Here is a 21,380-nt window from a genome sequence, read left to right as displayed (position 1 = left end):
AAAAAAAATAAAATAAAATAAAAAAATAAACAGGATGCTGGGCATCACTGCACCAAATAGTGACAGCATACCTGGAGGTAGCTCATAACTCTTAAGTTTTGGCTTGCAAGTCAAAATAAAAAAATTGACTGAGCGACAACTCATATCTTGGATTACTAGTAAGTTGAGCTGTTTGTAACTGAAGGTTGCATTGTGTGTGTGTGTGTGTGTGTGTGTGTGTGTGTGTGTGTGTGTGTGTGTGTGTGTGTGTGTGTGTGTGTATATATATATATATATATATATATATATATATATATATATATATATATATATATATATATATATATATATATATATATATATATATATATATATATATATATATATATATATATATATATATATATATATATATATATATATATATATATATATATATATATATATATATATATATATATATATATATATATATATATATGTATATATATGTATATATATATATATATATATATATATATATATATATATATATATATATATATATATTGATAGATATATATTGATAGATAGACAGATAAATATGTATGTATATTTTCATATTTTACCTATTTAATAAGTATCACTTGTTGTTTCTTGTAAAATAACAACAAGAAAATAACTTTCCTTTTTTACATATTATAATTCATCCTCAATCTTCCACCACAACAACTTCATCTCCTTTTTAGGTTTCAATTTCAATCATATGTATATATGCTTAAATAAGGAAACAACTATACAAATTTCTTACCTGTACAGTCTTTCTCCATGAAGTTTGAAGTGAGAACTCATCTTTTCCACAGTGATAGACAGATTGATACAATGGGGACAAGGAAAGGTGGTGGCATCTGCATGAAGTGTCCGAATGTGATACTTCAACATCATGTCATCACACGACAAATAGTTACATCCTTCAATCCCACATGTATACAGTCTTTCTTCTGGGACATGTTTAGGAAGTCGCTGATACTCATCTGGTGGTATTGGATTCTTTGCTCTCAAGTCACTGTCTTCCTTTTTCTTTTTTGTTTCAAAACTGCTGCCTGCTAAGTTCATCATCTTATCAAACATGAGCTCCTTTCGTTCCAGGCAAGGCACAGGATTAATAGGCTGCTTATATGGTATTGAACAAGATGATCCACTTGCAATGTTTAGCCTCTGTGGAATTCCATCAGGAAACTTCTCATGAAGCTTGATGTGCTTGATTAAATTCAAACGAACTTTCGATACAAATGTGCAATGATAACACTTCAGCTCTTGGTATGAAACATGAGCGCGTGGAATACGGTGAATATCTTCTATCGAATATTCATTCTTCCTCTTTCTATGTCCTTCTCTTGCAGCTGGGATGGCATCTTTGGGGTACACCACATATTCTTGGTTCTCAGGATCTTTGTTCTTTGAGTCCTTCAGGAGTTGTTTAAATCCTGAACATCGGTGAATCTGCTTCATGTGGTTCTTAAAGTAATGAACCATAGTGGCTCGATAGTCACATCCTGTTACTCCACACCAGTAGCGTTTTGGCCCATGTACTCGAAGGTGATCTAGCAGGGTGCTCAGGTGACGGCACTGCTTTCCACAATGGTAACACCTGAGAACGGTTGAATCTTGAGCCAGATCGCAAACCTGTAGGTGTTCCCTGAGTTGGATTTGTGATAAGCTTGAGTACTCACAGCCATCATTTCCACAATGGTAAAGAGCATGACCACTAAGACCTGTCTTCTCTGCTGCCTGAAGGAAACTCTCATCCCCTGTAGTACTCAGATTTGAGATGCTGCCATCTTCATTTCCTGCACACAAAAAGAGACGGAGGGAGAGGAGAGAAAAAGACTGAGTTAATCTATCTATAAAAAGTTCTGAAGCTAATATTTTCCTGTAGGTTATATACAATGGCACATAGATGATGCCTAAGGCAATTGCATACACTGGCTCACAATTTGATCCATTTAACAACTGTGTACATTAGTATATAGAAGATAGGGGTTATGGAAATAATGTACATTAATACACAGAAGACATGAATTACAGAAATTGTGTTCATATAAGAGATGGTGAGTGAGATAAGTTTACACTGGTACAAAGTTTTTAGAAACAGTCCAATGCAAAGAATTTTTGGATTTGCCAGACAAAACAATTAATGATCTACATCTGGATAGTGGCAATGCCATCATAAGAATATATATATCATCCCTTCCTTTACAGTGACATCCCTCTCCATTAATGTATTTCAGGAAATGAGTCAAAGATTACCTTTAGTGCCATCTGCCTCAGAACTGGAGCTCCTTGATGATCTCTTTCGAATCTGGAAGCATTCAACAGTTTTAAAGTAATGCCTTTTAAATTTACTTTGAATGTTCTGTTATTTCTTTCAAAATATAACCCATAATTCATATGAGAAAATGAAAAATCTAAACACATTTACTAATAAGATTATAAGATGAACATTTCAAATATCAGAAATTTCCCTAATAAATAAACTGAAAACATGATGAATATCAATATTCATCTAATGACATTGAAAATTACACCTACACATTAAAATTTTTTTATGCTGACTTATACACTTTAGTACCTTCTGCATTTCCTTAACAGATGACTGTGGAATAGATTTGGCTTCTTCCTCTTTGGATCTGCCCACTGTTTCAGAAGCCTCATTATTTGTAACTTCAGAATTTGAGTCACTCTGAGTCATGGCAACAGGAGGTGGAGGAGGTGGCTCTGGCTGGGATGATGAGATGTCAGTACAAGGAGCAGCAGTACTGTTGATAGTTGAAGTGATCTGCTTACGTAAAAGTACTTTTCCTGGACGTCCAGAGTGGCAGTTCAGAAGGTGACTAAGGAGCCTCTCTTTTTCAGCATCCCCATGCAAGCAATAGGGGCACTGATACTCGTTCATCTGATGTTCACGCATGTGCTGTCATAAAGAAAATTACATATCATTGCTTTTATGTGAATACTATTCGTCAAAGTTAAGAGTGTAAATGATATGTGAACACTATTTGTAAAACTTAAGAGTGTAAATGATATGCGTATAAATGTGTGGTGCTTGTCAGGGCCACCCTGTTTGGTATTACTGGCCTAATACATATATGCAAACACTGGTGCTTTCTATAAATGGGTCTGCAAAATATATTAATAAATGCATCAATAAATCTCCTAATAAAACAATTCTGCTATGCTGAATTTAAAGTCAACTTGATATCATTACATACTATTCACATATGTATGTGGAAAAAAAAAAAAAAAAAATATATATATATATATATATATATATATATATATATATATATATATATATATATATATATATATATATATATATATATATATATTTTTTTATTTATTTATTTTTTTTGCTGCTGCCCTAGTGAAGTTGAGGCACATTTGTGATCACCATTATTTAGTAAAGGCCATTTGGGTCATTATCCTCCAACAAGTCCTGCTAGTATCCCTTTGTTTGTTGTTTAATTTTTTTCCTTCTTTTATACACCTTTCAACTATGAGGGTCAAAGGCAAAGGGTGTCCAACACTCAGCCTCATCAATATGACATATCTAATGTAGATTTAAAAACCTGTATGTGGAATCATTGTATGTTGTGTCTGTATGTAGTCATTATGTTTACTGTGGTGAGACATTTCCTTCATTTAAGTTGTTCTTTTTGTTAATGGGAAATATAGATTTTGTTATTTTTCTAAACCCTATTTTCTGAGATCCAAAGGCCTAATGAATACATGTAATCAATATCATATGATATTGACTAAATATAACTTAACACTTACATCAATAAGAGGAATGACATGAAGATGCTTGTGGCAGAAGTCACAGCTTAGGATGACAAAGGGTCCATGATTATTGACATGACTCTTGAAAGCTTCAGCATCCACAGTTCTGTACTGGCAGTCTTCTGCTTCCATCAAAGAGGAAATGAAGAAAGAAACAAAAGCCATGAAGCAATACAACACCTATCCAAACTACACTAGTAGCCATCATATAAATAGTCAAACTTACTTTCTTTAACCTACATAGATTATTTTATCATGAGGATTCAAGTAATCTGAATTCTTACAAGCCAGAATAAGAAAGATGCTACTTACGGTAAGTGCACCTGTAAGGCCTCACAAACTGGTCAATTGGTGGGTTTGCAGGAGGATTAGGCTGAATTATCTCAACCTTTATATAACGAGGTTCTTCATTCGGATGAAAGTTTTTCTGAAATAAAAAAAATGCATAAATTCCTTAAACAACTAAACAAGATATCTGTTTTTAGCCATTCCTCAAAAATTGTTCCAACAAAGATTTTGAGTTTATAATGTGCCTAAGGGCCTGATACTTCTGTAATCTCAGGCTAAGTCTATGTTTTAGAGGTGGAAGTATCACATATGATGAGGCAGCAATCTTTGGAATTGAACAGGATGATAAAATGAGATGATCACTCATGCTCACTTGCTCACTCTCTCTTTCTCTCATGTACAGTAAGTCCTCATTATACGGTACATATACGTTCCTGAAAACCTTACCGAAAATCTAAACTACCGTATACTAAACCCATTATAACATGCAATAATAGGGAATGCATTCCAGCATGTCAAAAGTCACCCCTACAGAAATGAAAATACAGTAAGTCCTCGTTATACAGTAGTTCTTTATCCGGTAAATTCACAGTTACGGTATTTGAAAATTTCTACCCTCAATTCGATATATGATAAGAAAAATTCACAGATACGGTATCTGCTCATGTCATCCAAGAGGGCCCAGCGCAGGGGTGCAGGGGTGATGACGTCATCCACGCCACTCCTCCCCGCCACTCACAGTACTGACTTTAACTTGACCACCCTTGGAGCCTGATATCTCTTCCCCTCCCCCCTTTTTTTTTAACTGCATTACATATTACTTACATGCATTACTAATTAGATGAATAAATGGAATATTAAAGGGTCTATTGTAAGCACAAATATATTCATAATAACCATGGCAAACACTAAAAGCCTACTACCAGCAACGAATCATGCAAGAACTGATAAAGGGCACAGATGGGCCTGGGAAGCCCACTGTCAGTGAATGATGGAAGTCGTATAACATCAAGCACGCCTTAGATAACATCAAGTCATCTTGGGACAAAGTGAAGACGTCTACCATGAACTTGGCATGCCACTCACAGTACTGACTTTAATTTGACCACCCTTGGAGCCTATTATGTCTTACCCTCCCTCCCTTTTTTTAACTGCATTACATATTACTTACATGCATTACTAATTAGATGAATAAATGGAATATTAAAGGGTCCACTGTAAGCACAAATATATTCATAATAACCATGGCAAACACTAAAAGCCTACTACCAGCGGCAAACCATGCAGCAACTGATAAAGGGCACAGATGGGCCTGGCAAGCCTACTATCAGTGAATGGTGGAAGTCATATAACATCAAGCACGCCTTAGATAACATCAAGTCATCTTGGGATGAAGTGAAGACGTCTACCATGAACTTGGCATGGAATAAAGTATGGCCAGAATGCGCACATGACTTCCCAGCCTTCACTGAAGACGACATCGGTGCGATAAAAAATGACATAGTAAATCTGTGCCATAGGGCTGGCCTCGATGAAGTTGATGATAATGTTCAAGATCTTTTGGAAAGCCATGCTGAATCTCTCTAAAATGACAAACTTATAGAGCAAGACAAGGCATCACAGGAGACAGAAAAAGAGGGAAACGAGGAAGAAGAACCTATGCGTGGCCTGGACATCAAAACTCTAAGAGAATGTCTCGGTGGTATTGAAAAAAGCTCTGGAAATCCTGAAGGAACGTGATCCAAATCCTGCCAGGAGTAGCAAAGTGGCTTATGACGTAGAGAAAAGTGTCAAGATTTATCAAGAAATCTATGATGAAAAATCAAGAAAAACTTAACAGTCCTCCATCTACTCGTTCTTCAAGCCAGTCAGACATATCGTCCCTATCACACCTGCCCATCCTGCTACAGCTGGCCCTTCCTCAATATCCTCTTTCTTCAAATCATTGAAACGTGCTGACCCTGCTACAGCTGGCCCTTCTACATCTGCTTCCGACAGTGCAGATGACGACGTCTTATCCTTGTCTGCCCACTTGGCAGAAGATGAGTAAGAGCTGAAATCCCTACTGTCCCTTAGCCTCGGGAAGGACATCATCTGATAGAATACATGGTGACCGAAAGGTAAATAAAAACATTTTGTTTATTTCTTATATGCAGTATATATTATATATATATATATATATATATATATATATATATATATATATATATATATATATATATATATATATATATATATATATATATATATATATATATATATATATATATGCAACCCCAGTTTAACGAAGGTTCACACAACGAAATTTCGCTACAACGAAGGTTTCAATTTACTACCATCTGCTCGTTTAACGAACACCAAACTCGCTTTAACGAAGTTTTATCCAGGTAATTTTTTACAAGTTTGAAAGCCCTGCCGTATCACGCAAGCCGACAACCTTTTGAATATACCAGGAGCCGCAAATACTAAGGCCTGCCTCAGGAGAAATCCTGGGACACCTGTAGAATCATGATCAAGATCAAGCCTCTCGTGGACAACACGCACCACTCACTCCCATAACAGCGTCAGCAGCAGCTCGTCTTCACTCGCTCAACTTACCACCAAAACGCCCTGCAATGTGGCCTAGCATTCCTAAGAAGACCAGGAAGTCTCTTACTTTCGAAGTGAAGCTGGATATTATTCACAGACACGAGAGAGGCCAGAAAACTATGGCATTGCTGGCCACCATCTTGACTCCATCTACTGTCTCTACTATTTTCAAGTCAGCAGACTATTAAGAAGGCTGGTGAGACTGTATCTTCATTGCAAGCTAAAAGAACCACCTGAACTCGTGACTCTACAATAGATAAAATGGAAAGCCTTGTGGAAATGTGGTATAAGTTTTGAATGCGGTACAATGATGTGTCCTTTGTTTACATTCCACAGGTTGCCGGTTAGTGTCTTTCCCGTTTCACTCTCCCTCCCTTCATAAATTTAAGATCATCAACATTATAAAGTTACTTACATACATACATTAGTGTACATTATAATGACTTAAATAAAATTTAACTGCCTAAATGTTAAACTTCATAATTTTTACTTTCATTAAACCTTTCACTGTACTATGATGCACTCTCGCTTTGCTTACTCTCAATGGAAGTTCAAGTCAGGGGTTAAACTTGTTATAATCGGTTCGCTTAACGAAGTTTCGCTTAACGAAGTGTTTTTTAGGAACGTAATCCCTTAAGCTAGCGGGGTTGCCTGTATATATATATATATATATATATATATATATATATATATATATATATATATATATATATATATACAGGCAACCCCGTTTAACGAAGGTTCACACAACGAAATTTCGCTATAACGAAGGTTTCCCTTTACTACCATCTGCTCGTTTAACGAACACCAAACTCGCTTTAAGGGGAGAGTCCGGTTTAGATCGGGGGTGCCATATCTCCGGTAAATATGCATGAATCGCTCTGATTTTTATGTTGTGAAGTATTGGCATCATTTACATCAACATTAGACATTGACCCCATTCTTGTCCCCTCCTCCAACTACAACTACAACGAAAATTTAAAAGCGAATCTCCGTCGTTATTATTGGCCCCACAACCTTCATTTTTCTGTGACTTAGAGACGTTATAATATGAAATGTTTCTTCGTCGTTAGATTTTTCATTTCAGCTTTTAAATTTGTTTTATGATTTTTTTTTTAAATGTGTTTTTTTTTGCCTTTTTTTGACCAAAAAAATATTAATATAAAATTAAACCAGACATATATAAAAAACAGCGACGATGATTTGAAGAGAAAGTATTCCTCTGCCTTTTAGTCTTTGTTTCATTGAAATCAAGCTAAAACTGGCTCCAAGGTTAACGTTAGAAGGGAATAACTTATGTTTTGAGATATGGGCTGAGAGGTCGCGAGAAACAGCGCAGCATCCTGGCGTGACTGTAGCTACGAGCACTGAGCCCTGTGACCGACCCACGAACACTGATACCACACAGACTCGTCAGTCTTGCCATATCATATCCACACACAAAAAGTTCAGATTTTAGCATTTTTCGTAGAATTGGGTGGAAAAAACTTACTCTGCTGATGTAAACAAAGCACAGCTGCTGCACGTGGTTGAGCGGGACCTTTAAACGGATTTAAAGGAAACTATCGCAAGTTTCCTTTCAAATCTTTTAGATAGTTGCCAAAATGTATACCTACCAAATATATTTTTTTCACAAAAAGTCATTTTTTTTATATTTTTGGGGTCTCCAAACCGGACTCTCCCCTTAACGAAGTTTTATCCAGGTAAATTTTTCCAAATTTGAAAGCCCCACCATATCATGAAAGCTGACAGGCTTTTGAATACATCAGGAGCTGCTGGTACTAAGGCCTGCCTCAGGAGAAATCCTGAGACACCTGTAGAATAAAGATCAAGATCAAGCCTTTCGTGGACAACACAGGCGCTGCTCATACAAAGGCCTGACTCAGAAGAAATTCTGTGTCACCTGTAGCATCAAGATCAAGATCAAGATCACGCGCACCACTCACTCCCCAGTCAAAACATAACAGCGTCACCAGCAGCTCATCTTCCCTAGTTCAACTTACCACCAAAACACCCTGCAATGTGGCCTAACGTTCCTAAGAAGACCAGGAAGTGTCTTACTCTCGAAGTGAAGCTGGGTATTATTCACAGACATGAGAGGCCAGAAAACTAATAACATTGCTTGCCACCATCTTGACTCCATCTACTGTCTACTATTTTCAAGTCAGCAGACTCTATTAAGAAGGCTGGTGAGACCGCATCTTCCTTGCAAGCTAAAAAGAACCACCTGAACTCGTGACTCTACAATGGATAAAATGGAAAGCCTTGTGGAAATGTGGTACATAAGTTTTGTATGTGATACAATGATGCGCACTTTGTTTACATTCCACAGGTTGCCGGTTAGTGTCTTTCCCATTTCACTCTCCCTCCCTTCATAAAGTTAAGATCATCAACATTATAATGTTACGTACATACATACATTAGTGTACATTATAATGACTTAAATTAAACTACCTAAATGTTTAACTTCATAATTCTTACTTTCATTAAACCTTTTACTGTACTATGATGCACTCTCGCTTTGCTTACTCTCAATGGAAGTTCAAATCAGGGGTTAAACTTGTTATAATCGGTTCGCTTAACGAAGTTTCGCTTAACGAAGTGTTTTTTAGGAACGTAACCCCTTCGTTAAACGGGGCTTGCCTGTATATATATATATATATATATATATATATATATATATATATATATATATATATATATATATATATGATTATTTTCATGTATTTTAATGTCTGTATGACTTTTGACATGCTGGAACATTCCTATTATTACATGTTATAATGGGTTCGGTATACAGTAAATTCGATATGCGGTAAGGTTTTCAGGAACGCATATGTACCGTATAACGAGGACTTACTGTACATGAAAATAATCATTAATAAAAAATTTTAAGTACTGCGCAAAAGAAATAATCAAAATTTTTTATTTACTTTTCTCTCGCCATGTATTCTATCAGATGATGTCCCTCCCGAAGCTAAGGGACAGTAAGGATTTCAGCCCTTACTCATCTTCCGCTGAGAGGGCAGACAAGGATAAGACGTCGTCGTCTGCACTGTCGGAAGCAGATGTGGAAGGCCCAGCTGTAGCAGGGTCGGCAGGTGTGACAGGGACAGCATGTCTGACTGGCTTGAAGAACGTGTAGATGGAGGACTGTTTGGTTTTTCTTGTTTTTTAATCATACATTTCTTGATAAATCTTGACACTTTTCTCTACGTCATGAGCCACTTTGCTACTCCTGGCAGGATTTGGGTCACATTCCTTCAGGGTTTCCAGAGCTTTTTCGATATGGAGACATTCTCTAAGAGTTTTGAAGTCCAGGCCATGCACAGGTTCTTCTTCCTTGTCTCCCTCTTTTTCTGCCTCCAGTAATAACTTGTCTAACTCTTGTTGAATGTTTCTCTTTGTGCCTCACAACTCAAGGGGGTAGTCACAGCCTAACCTCTAAAGACAGCTCTCCTTCTTTACACAAAACTACATGCACTTACCACACATACACCCTTCACTCCAAATCAAAATTTAAGAGAAAAAATGGGACCTGAAATAAACAACGCCTGGAGTCCCCCTCTGGGGAGGGGACCAAAAATGGCCCCACGTCGGACACCTCTCCTGTTAAAGACCACAAATGCCTTGACACCTCCCTCAACTTTTTCTACATTAACTTCTGCAACATTCGCAGTCTTAGATTTAATTTTCAATCTGTGGAACACCACCTCTCCTCTACTAAACCTCATCTTCTTTTCCTCACCAAAACACAGCTGTCTGAGGCAACTGACAGTAGCCCTTCTCTGTTCCCTCCTACTTTCTCTATTCTCATTTTCATTCCAAAGCTGGATGTTGCGTCTATGTACGCAACGACTTAACTTGCTCTCGTGCCCACGCTCTTGAGTCTTCCGAATTTTCCACCATCTGGCTACGACTTAACAGTCACTCTCAAACTAAATTCATCTGTGCTGTTTATCTCTCCCCTAACTCTTCTGACTATAGTAATTTCTTCGACTACTTAACTTCTAAAGTGGAGCACATTCTGTCCCTCTACCCTTTCGCTGAGATTTCCATTCTTGGAGATTTCAATGTTCACCACCAGCTTTGGCTTTCCTCTCCTTCACTGACCACCCTGGTGAACTAGCCTTCAACTTTGCTATCCTCCATGACCTAGAGCAACTGGTGCAACACCCTACTCGTATTCCTGACCGTCTTGGAGACACGCCCAACATTTTTATTCTGACCGTCTTGGAGACTCGCCCAACATTTTTCATCTCTTCCTCATCTCTAACCTTTCTGCTTATGCTGTCACCCTTTCATCTCCGTTGGGCTCCTCCGATCACAATCTCATTTCTGTATCTTGTCCTATTTTTCCAATCCCTCCGCAGGATCCCCCAAAGCGAAGGTGGCTCTGCCTCTGCCAGTTGGGGGGGACCTGAGGAGGTATCATGCTGATTTTCCCTGGAATGATTATTGCTTCCGTGTCAGAGACCCATCTCTTTGTGCTGAACGCATAACAGAGGTGTTAGTATCTGGCATGGAGGCGTACATTCCTCTATCTTTTTCTCAACCTAAACCTTCTAAACCTTGGTTTAACTCAGTCTGTTCTCGTGCTATACATGATAGAGAGGTTGCCCACAAAAGGTACTTGAGCCTTCCATCCCCTGAATCTCTGCCCGGAATCATGCCAAGTCTGTTCTTCAACTTGCCAAACACTCTTTCATAAATAGGAAATGTCAAAATCTTTCAAACTCAAACTCTCCTCGTGACTTCTGGCATCTAGCCAAAACATCTCAAATAACTTCACTTCTTCATCTTTCCTCCTTTATTTCATCCTGATGGCACCACTGCCATCTCTTCTGTCTCTAAAGCTGAACTCTTTTCTCAAACCTTTGCTCACAACTCCACCTTGGACGATTCTGGGCTTGTCCTCCCTCTCTCCTCCCTCTGACTATTTCATGTCTACAATCAAAATTCTTCGTAATGATGTTTTCCATGCCCTTGCTGGCCTAAACCCTCGGAAGGCTTATGGACCTGATGGGGTCCCTCCTATTGTTCTCAAAAACTGTGCTTCTGTGCTTGCACCTTGCCTGGCCAAACTCTTCCAACTTTGTCTATCGACTTCTACCTTTCCTTCCTGCTGGAAGTTCGCCTACATTCAGCCTGTTCCTAAAAGGGTGACCGTTCTAACCCCTCTAACTACCGTCCTATAGCTTTAATCTCTTGCTTGTCTAAAGTTTTTGAATCTATCCTGAATAGGAAGATTCTCAAACATCTGTCACTTCACAATCTTCTGTCTGATCGCCAGTATGGCTTCCGTCAAGGTCGCTCTACTGGTGATCTTCTGGCTTTCCTTACTGAGTCTTGGTCATCCTCTTATAGAGATTTCGGTGAAACTTTTGCTGTTGCATTAGACATATCAAAAGCTTTTGATAGAGTCTGGCATATAGCTTTGATTTCAAAACTGCTCTCCTACGGCTTCTATCCTTCTCTCTGCAACTTTATCTCAAGTTTCCTTTCCGACCGCTCTATTGCTGCTGTGGTAGACGGCTACTGTTCTTTTCCTAAACCTATTAATAGTGGTGTTCCTCAGGGTTCTGTCCTGTCACCCACTCTCTTTCTATTACTCATTAATGACCTCCTTAACCAAACTTCTTGCCCTATCCGCTGATGACACCACCCTACATCTTTCCACGTTCTTTCAGAGACGTCCACCCCTTCAGGAAATGAACAGATCACGGGGACGCCATGGAACGCCTGACTTCTGATCTTTCAAAGAGAAAATCTAGTAGTTTTCAATGCCTCAAAAACTCAATTCCTCCATCTATCAACTCGACACAACCTTCCAGACAACTATCCCCTCTTCTTCAATGACATTCAACTGTCTCCCTCTTCCACAATGAATATCCTCGGTCTGTCCTTTGCTCATAATCTTAACTGGAAACTTCACATCTCATCTCTTGCTAAAACAGCTTCTATGAAATTAGGTGTTCTGAGGCGTCTCCGACAGTTTTTCTCGCCCCTCCAACTGCTTACTCTGTATAGGGGCCTTATCCGTCCCTGTATGGAGTACTCTTCGCATGTTTGGGGGGATTCCAGTTACACAGCTTTGCTTGATAGGGTGGAATCGAAAGCTCTTCGTCTCATCAACTCCCCTCCTTTGACTAACTGTCTTCAGTCTCTTTTTCACCGCCGTTGCATCCCTTTCTATATTTTATCGCTATTTTCATGGTAACTGTTCTACTGATCTTGCTAACTGCATGCCTCCTTTCCTCCTGCGGCCATGCTGCACAAGGCTTTCTTCTTTCTGTCATCCCTATTTTGAGGTACAATCAGCTCCAGTGCGGGTTTAGCTGTACTAACTGAGTGCACAATGTACTATCTGTGTAGTACTACGCCTCAGGGTATCGCTGAAACATCTCATTAAAAATGAGGCCCCACGCACATAGGAAAACACTATCCTCAAAATAGAATCAGCACAATAGCGCAGTAACCCCTACCTACAATCACAATAGCGCAGTCACCCCTACCAAAAGGAACCAAACACCCCATACCCGACCTCCCTACGTCCCGTTTTCTATCTCTGGGAGGTCACTCTCCTGATAAGAAGACGCCATTCCATGTTTCAGCGCTCGTGGTAGCCGGACCTACACTCGCTTGCGCCTGTATCGCCGGCTCTTAGAGCCAGTGTTTTACCTGGGCGTTTCTTTTGTTTTTCCTCTTGCTTTTTGTCAAGAATCTTGGATTTATGGACGGATTACTCTGTGCTGTGCCCTTTTCGTGTGTTTTAGTGCAGTGTGGTGCTTTTATCATGTGTGTTTATAGTGACCATATGGTGGGGGAGCCGGCAGGTGTTTTCGAAGGTTCTCGAGTGCGTTAGTGGCCATTTTCGTTCGGTGTGGGGCATAGTGTTTTGCTCATGGCCTTTGCTGTTCGGCTCCCTGTGCGTGTGCAGTGTTTTGATGCCATTTTTATGGCGGTTTGACGTACGTTGCGGTCTTTTGCGAGTGTTGTGTTCTCCTACGCCCGTGTTAGGAGCGATAAGGTAGTGTTTTACGTGTGATTTCTTTTCAGTTCATCATGCCTACTTCCAAGTGCCAGTTTTCCTCTGATGGCAAAGGGTGCGCATATGAGTTTTCATGCGATGGCCATGACTTGTGTGTGCCCCATCGTCCTTGTGTTTCAAAGGACTTCTTGTTTGACACTGACAAGTGTGAGAATTGCCGGGAAAATGTGAAATTCCTCCAATCTGTGGGCAAGGTAGATAAGCTTTGCCTCCAGTACACTTCGCTGCGCCGATCGTGGGAGGCGGTGCAGCGTTCGGCCAAGAGGAAGGGGAAGCATGCGGTCTGGAAGGACGAAGCTTTCCGCCTGGCTTTCATGGGCTGGGGCTCTCGGACGGCGGTCCCATCCACCCCGTCCTCTGCTGGCCTCTCCTCCCCCCTCGTCAGTCATAGAGGAGCCGGTACCGGGGCCATCTTTGGTACTTCCCGATCCCGTGCCCGGGGATCCGTCTCCAGTGGTGCCGCCTTCCGCTCCCCTGGCCCCCCCTCGGAGCCTCTGCCTCCTAACATTCACGAGCTCCTCTCGGGGATTTTGGCCCATCTCTCCTCTGCTGCTCCTCTGCCGTGCGCCCAGTCCTCGGCTCCTCCCCTAGTGGCGGACCGTCACCCAGCTACACCACTTCCCCTCTCTAGTCCAGCGTCTCACCCGTACGGGATGGATTCGTCCCCTATCTCGGACGCCCCCCCTTCGGAGGAGGAGTTGGAGCTGGAGGTTCTGCCAGAGTCGTGGGCTCCTGTGCCTCCAGATTGGCAGGTGTCTCAGGTCGCTGGGTCGGTCATCTTACTCCGCCTAGATGAGGCCTCCCAGGGGGTGGCGGTTCCAGTGCTTGGCCAGGAGGTGTGCTGGGGACGTCGTGCCACTCTCCTCTTCCGTCCTCTCTCTCAAGCGACCCAGCCTACTCCTACCTTGCCATTACCGACCGTGGACGAGCTCTCGCGCTCCCTTTCGGTCCTCTCTTTGTTTGCGGGCCTGTCTCCTCCTTCCCTTTCCTCCAAGGGTGAGGAGTCGACGCGGCGCTCGATGGGCGTGTCATGGACGGCGGGCCAGGCAGACCAGTTCCTTAAGGTGGCCAGGGACTGGTGGGATCAGTTGGCGGCACGGACCCAAAGTTCTCCTGTTTCCAGACCGTCTGCAAAGCCCAAGACTCCTCTACTTCCGGTTGGGGACTCTCTGGACGCCCGGGTGGGAGTCTGGCTGTCGGCACGTTCTCCACCCTCCTTTCCTCCGCCCTTGGCCATTCCTTCGTCAGAGACGGTGAGGCAGGCCGAAAAGGACAAGGCTTTTGCTTTGGATGCCTTTTCCTCTTTTCAGGCCTTGCTGACGGCGGAGAAGATTTTGACAGTTCTGTCACAGAGGCAGGATCTGAACGCACGGGTGTCCTCATCATTCCTGTGCACTAACCTCCTGCCTCTGCTGCGCTTCGCCCTCTGGCAAGGGGCTCCGGCGATAGCTTCTTCCTTCACTCAAGCTCTCTCAGCCCACTTAGCATGCTGGAGGCAAGCCGTGGCTCCTCTGCCATCTCCAGCGCAGTTGGCCCTTCTCATGGGGGATCCGCTGAGACCTTCCTTTGGGTCTATGCAGTCAGTGGCAGATGCTCTCGCACGGTCCCCTCAGATTGCAGTGGTTTACCGGGGAGCTCCACTAGGCCACACAGGTTCTGTGAGAGCGCGTGTTTCATCATTGCGGGCTACCCCTCCTCGATTCCAAGGCCCGTCGTGCTTCCAGAGGACCTCCAACAGATTCCTCCCCTACCCGTCAGCTTCTCGCCAGGCCCAGTCCTCTTCAAGGGATAGGAGAGCTCTCTACCCGCAGAGCTTCAGGCCAGCCCTTTCGGACTACCACCGCAGCACCCTGGGGGTTGCAGCGGTGACTCCCCAGCACTGGGTCGCCTGTCCAACGCGGCCAACAAGTGGCCGGTGGGCACGTGGGCGGGCAGGGTGGTTCATCGGGGCCTCTCCTGGAAGTGGGCTCAAGGCCGTGCCCCGCGTCTATGGATGCCTCCTCCCTTCACTTCAACTTCTCCTCAGCTCTCGGCGATATTGCAGGAGATGCTCCTCCATGGGGTACTGGAGGAGTATTTTGGCCCTGTCTTCCTGTCACGTCCCTTCTTGGTCCCTCGGCGGGACAGGCAGGACCCCCGGCTGGTCGTCGACCTTTTGGCTCTCAACGCCCACATCGAGTGTCATCACTTCAGGATGGTAACGCTCAAGCAGGTCAGGGAGTCTCTTCTTCCGCACTCTTGGCTAATCTCCCTGGACCTTGCCGATGCTTATTGGCATGTGCCTATAGGTCCACATTTCCGTTCATACCTGGCAGTGCAGGACTGCTCCCGCGTCCTGCGTTTTACAGTCCTGTCCTTCGGGTTGAACATCGCGCCACGGGTCTTCACCAAGATCACAAAGACTCTGGTATCAATGCTGGCGGACGTCAACATCAGAACCATAATGTATCTGGACAATTGGCTCGTCCAGGGGTCGTCGAGGGAGGAAGCCCAAGATGCAACCACCAGGACCGTCTCCATCAGCGAATCCCTCGGGTTCCACTTCAATTTCCCCAAGTCTTGTCTCGAGCCCACTCAAGTTCTGCAGTGGCTTGGCATGTGGTGGGATACTCGGACTTCTACCATCTACCTGTGCGAGGACAATCGGAGGAAGGTCCTACAGTGGGTCAGGAGGGCCTCCTGGTCCACCACCTTCACCCACCGCATGTGGACGAGGCTCATGGGCTCCTTGACATTTGCAGCCCAGGTGACACCACTGGGGCCTCTGTGGTGCAGGAGGCTCTGGTGGGAAGGCAACAAGGTGTTTCCGCAGACGGCCCGCACCGTCTGAGCCCGGTTCCACCACACCTTCACCGGCTGCTGCGTCAGTGGTTGTCTCCGGGCCTTCTGGAAACTGCGGTTCCTTGGAGGATGTCAGCGCCGCAGCTCCAAGTCTACACAGATGCTTCGGACAGCGGTTGGGGCTTCCAGGCGTCCGACGGTCGACAGGGCCGGGGACGCTGGGAGCAGGCCAACGCGCAGAGGCACGTCAACGTGAGGGAGTTGACGGTGCCTCTGCTTTTTATTCAGCAACAGGTGGACCTCCGACAACTCCACATCTGCTTCTACATGGACAACGTAGTGGCAGTCCAGTGTGTGAAGAAGATGGGTTCCTCCCGGTCAATCTCCCTCCTCAGGACATCTGAGGCCCTCTTCAACCTGGCAGCGTCGCGCCATCTTACGCTGTCAGCCGTGCACGTGCCGGGCAGGGACAATGTCTGGGCAGACGTGTTGTCCCGCAGCGATACTTCCTCAGTGGAATGGTCGCTCGACCCAGACGTTTTCATGGATCTAATGGAGTTGTTCGGTCTGCCCGAGGTGGACCTGTTTGCATCTTCGGAGAACCATCAGCTCCCACAGTACATCACCAGGAGCGTGGTCACGGCCACGGACGGACTCCTTTCTCATGGATTGGGGGGGTTTATCTTTTCCTCCCCAGCGACGACGGTGATGACGGCGGTGGTGCGCAAGCTGGAGACGTTCAGGGCCGAGTTCTTCTCATCGCCTCTCTGGAAGGCCCAGCCCTGGTGCCAACGTCTACTGCTCTGGTGTCCTTCCCTCTACCTCTCAACAGACTGGCGGTACGGGGCCATGGCGTCCGTCAGTCTGGAATATCCTCCAGCTTTCACGCGTGGAGTTTCTGCAGGCGTGCTTGACCACCTCCCTCTCGCCTGCGGTCTCCTCTGATGTCATCAAGGGGTCCAGGAATTCCACCCTCCGCCAGTACGAGTCGGCATGGAAGGCTTTCCAGCTTTTTCTCCTCAATCGCCCTTATTCATATATTTCCTTACCTCTGGTTTATGACTTCTTGTCCTTTATGTTCCATGTCAGACGCAGAGCTGCCCCGACCGTCGCCACCTATGCAGCTGCTCTGGCGGATCCCTTGTCTTTGGGGTTTAACATCACCATCAGAGGACGGGTCCTGGATTTACTGAAAAAGGGTCACTTCCACCAGCGGCCTCCTGTGAAGAGACCAAGGATCTTCTGGTCTCTGTCCAAAGTCCTGACCCTCCTTCAGGGCCCTACTTTTACTAATCCTACCCCTCAACAGAGCTTTGGAAGGCACTGTTTTTGGTGGCCATGGCTTCTGGCTTAAGGGCTTCCCAACTTCACGCCCTTATCCGGCACCCCTCCTGGCTGGTCTTCTCCAGGGATGGGCGACGGGTCTCCCTAGCACCTTCTCCCAAGTTCTTGGCCAAGAATGAGAGGGAAGGACACTCCTTGGCCCCCATGATGCTCCAGGCGTGGATGGAGGGACTTCACCACCACCCCCTCTGCCCTGTGGAGTCCTTGCGACAGTATGTTGGGTCGACTTCCGGTTCCCAACATACCCGTCTGTTCATCTGGCCTGACACCCACAAGCCCCTATCCAGGATCCACATCTCAAAGGTCCTCTGCGGGGTGATAGAGGAGGCGGATCCAGGACATGCACCAAAGGGGCACGAAGTGAGGGCCATGTCGGCCACCATGGCTTTCCTTCGCCACTTCTCCTTGGACCAGGTACGGGAGCATGGACAGTGGGCTTCGGACCGCTCCTTCGTAGCCCACTATCTGGATCACACGCTGGAGGAGGTCCCTTGCACCTCCATGGCAGGGCCTCCTCCGCCTCCCGGACCCCCCTCTTCGACCTGACGGGTCGGAGTTGGGGGGGCAGCGTCAGGGCAGCGTCAGGGAGGTCGTCACCCACCCCATCTTACACGGCAACGACGGACCCTTTCCCTACCCTCCAGTAGAAGAAGTCTTTGCCGCTTCCAGAGCCCCTCTTACTCCTCCCGGACCCCCCTCTCCAACCCGACAGGTTAGACTTTTGGGGGGGATGGTAGCTTCGGGGGAGGTCTGCGCTCACCCGACGAGACCAGACCTCACCCCTCCCAAACGTTGCCTCAGCTCTACTGAACCGTCCTCCACACACCGGTCCAGGTATGCTGCTCTCTCGGACCGTCCTCACTCTGCCAGGTTAGAGGTTTACAGTACCCTTCCCTTTCAGTATAGTCTGGCGGCGGATCCTTCCTCCACTTGTGATGCAGCTAAACCCGCACTGGAGCTGATTGTACCTCAAAATGCGATGTTTGAGTTACCGAACTATTGTTCGAAAACATCTATTTTGAGTGAAGCAGCTCCAGTGCGGGTGATCAGGTCCCTCTTCCTCCGCTTCGCTCCTTCCCCCAGTCATCCGTCGCCAGTCTCTGTTCTCGCGCTTCACATGGAACGGCGTCTTCTTATCAGGAGAGTGACCTCCCAGAGATAGAAAACAGGAGGTCGGGTATGGGGGGGTTTGGTTCCTTTTGGTAGGGGTGACTGTGCTATTGTGCTGATTCTATTTTGAGGATAGTGTTTTCCTATGTGCATGGGGCCTCATTTTTTAATGAGATGTTTCAGCGATACCCTGAGGCATAGTACTACACAGATAGTACATTGTGCACTCAGTTAGTACAGCTAAACCCGCACTGGAGCTGCTTCACTCAAAATAGATGTTTTCGAATAATAGTTCGGTAACTCAAACATCACATTCTGTCCAACTCTCTAATGCAAGAGTTAACCAGTACACTCAATCATTCATCCCTTTCACTGGTAAACTCTGGAACTCCCTCCCTGCATCTGTATTTCCGAATTCCTACAACTTGTCTTCTTTTAAGAGGGAGGTATCGAGGCATTTGCTTCCCTAATTCTGGCTGACAGTTTTGGCGCTTTTTGAACTCTTTGGAGAGCCAGCGCTCAAGTGGGCCTTTTTCTAACTTTCTTTTTTTTGCCCTTGGCTGGCCCTCTTCCCTACGTAAAAAAAAAAATAAATAAATAAATAAATAAAAAAATAAAAAAAAATTCTAAGTCCATCATTTGAGAGAGGTTCAGCATGGCTCTTGATCTTGAAAATCATCATCATCAACTTCTTTTAAACCAGCCCTATGGCACAAATTTACTGTCATTTCTGATCGCATCGATGTCGTCTTCAGCAAAGCCTGGGAAGTCATGCGCGTATTCTGGCCATACTTTATTCCACGCCAAGTTCATGGTACACATCTTCACTTTGTCCCAAGATGACTTGATGTTATCTACTGTATTATAGAAATCTACAATACTTGTAATATGTGGTTACTTTTTCTTTTCCTGTTTTGCACATCATTTCATATATCTGAGTTTGCATTTTCAAGACATGAAAGTGAAAAAGTTCCTATTTATATATCAAATTCAAATGCCTGAAAGGAGAGGGAGAGAGAGAGAGAGAGAGAGAGAGAGAGAGAGAGAGAGAGAGAGAGAGAGAGAGAGAGAGAGAGAGAGAGAGAGAGCACGCGCGCTGTTTTATCGGAGTTTGGGGGGTATTTCTTAGCGGCGGGTTCTGCCACAGGTTCGGGGAGAATTTTTTGATGTGCAATAACTTTGCTCTCAGTGGTCATAACATATTAAAAACTACATTGTTGTACTCAGAATAACAAAGAGAAATATGCTTTTATAAGGAAAAAAATCTTTAAGCATTTTTGACAGGTGTGATTTTCCCCCTGTGTAGCAGATGGAAAGTAAGTCAGCTCCCTGGATTTTAAGGGTTAAGATTCATCCTGTTAAGGATAAATTAAAACTGCTTAGAAATGCAGGAATACAAAAAAAATAAGTTTGAAGAGCTGGAGCTGTAAGCCTAATTATAAAGATGTAGGCAAACTTACAGCAAAAAGTATGGGTGTTACAGGTATAAAGACACGACAATTTCAATTAACACACAATTATTATCTCAACTAGCTTGATTAAAATAATCAGAAACATATTATAACATTGAAGATCTTACCAGATGCACTCCCATGTAAATCTTGGTGAAGGCTCGGTAAAGGCAATATCTGCACTGGAACTGACAGTGACTGTGTTCTCTGATAACATGCTGCACTAAATACTCAGGAGTTGCCATCAATACCAGGCAGTAGCAGCATCTGGCCAAGAAGGAAAACATGTTAACATTTTACATAAAGAGCGAATTCTACGATAAAAGTCCTTGATTCTTATTACATACAAAAAAAAAAAAAAAATAATAATAACGATCTTTTATTAATTGCTTATTCAATCTATACACCACACTCATACTTCATTTAAGAGAATAAAGCCAACATTTCTACATCAGGAAAATCAAGTAACAGTATCCTTTGGGAAAGTGATCAATTAATAATTACAATGAAGAAACAGAAAAGAAATGACTAGCAAGTAAATAGAACTGTGTAGGAGGAGGAAGGACTAGTAAAGGGCCCTTTTTTAATAAATTCTACAATAAGAAAAGCTGCTAAAGTGAACCCATTTGTCACAACTGTCCTTTCTCAGGGAGATGTCAACCAAGTTAACAAGATATAGCACAAATCACTCAGCTTCCATCACATACCTGTATTCACATCCATGTTCTCTGATATGATTTGTAAATGTGTCAGGATCATCTTCAGCAAAAATACAACCATTGTACATGCATTTGAATACTTCAGGAGCAAGTTTTGTTATTAATGTCTTGAAAACATCTGCTGTTTGATATCTGTAATTTAGAAAAATTAAAAGCTTTAACATATTAACTGCGATGCAACCCACCGGTGGGTCATCAGTTACTATCCACTGTTGAGATGCAACTCACTGGTGGGTTGTACAACAA

The 21,380-nt window shown here is 43.7% G+C and overlaps 1 protein-coding gene across 1 annotated transcript in view; it reads right to left on the bottom strand.

Moving 5' to 3' along the window:
* LOC123504427 overlaps positions 1 to 21,380 on the bottom strand; it is a 130,137-nt gene that overhangs the window by 69,149 nt on the left and 39,608 nt on the right. Inside the window, exons 10-16 of the mRNA XM_045254938.1 lie at positions 21,123 to 21,266; positions 20,544 to 20,682; positions 4,114 to 4,228; positions 3,799 to 3,923; positions 2,591 to 2,932; positions 2,269 to 2,320; positions 770 to 1,808 (exon numbers count right to left, since the gene is read on the bottom strand). Of these exons, the coding sequence (XP_045110873.1) occupies positions 770 to 1,808; positions 2,269 to 2,320; positions 2,591 to 2,932; positions 3,799 to 3,923; positions 4,114 to 4,228; positions 20,544 to 20,682; positions 21,123 to 21,266 (1,956 nt within the window). The remainder of the gene's footprint in view (positions 1 to 769; positions 1,809 to 2,268; positions 2,321 to 2,590; positions 2,933 to 3,798; positions 3,924 to 4,113; positions 4,229 to 20,543; positions 20,683 to 21,122; positions 21,267 to 21,380) is intronic.

This window comes from Portunus trituberculatus, chromosome 16, assembly GCF_017591435.1.
Source record: "Portunus trituberculatus isolate SZX2019 chromosome 16, ASM1759143v1, whole genome shotgun sequence".
Classification (NCBI taxonomy): domain Eukaryota; kingdom Metazoa; phylum Arthropoda; class Malacostraca; order Decapoda; family Portunidae; genus Portunus; species Portunus trituberculatus.
The sequence above is the reverse complement of the archived record's forward strand: the minus strand, read 5'-3'. Positions and strand labels throughout refer to the sequence as shown.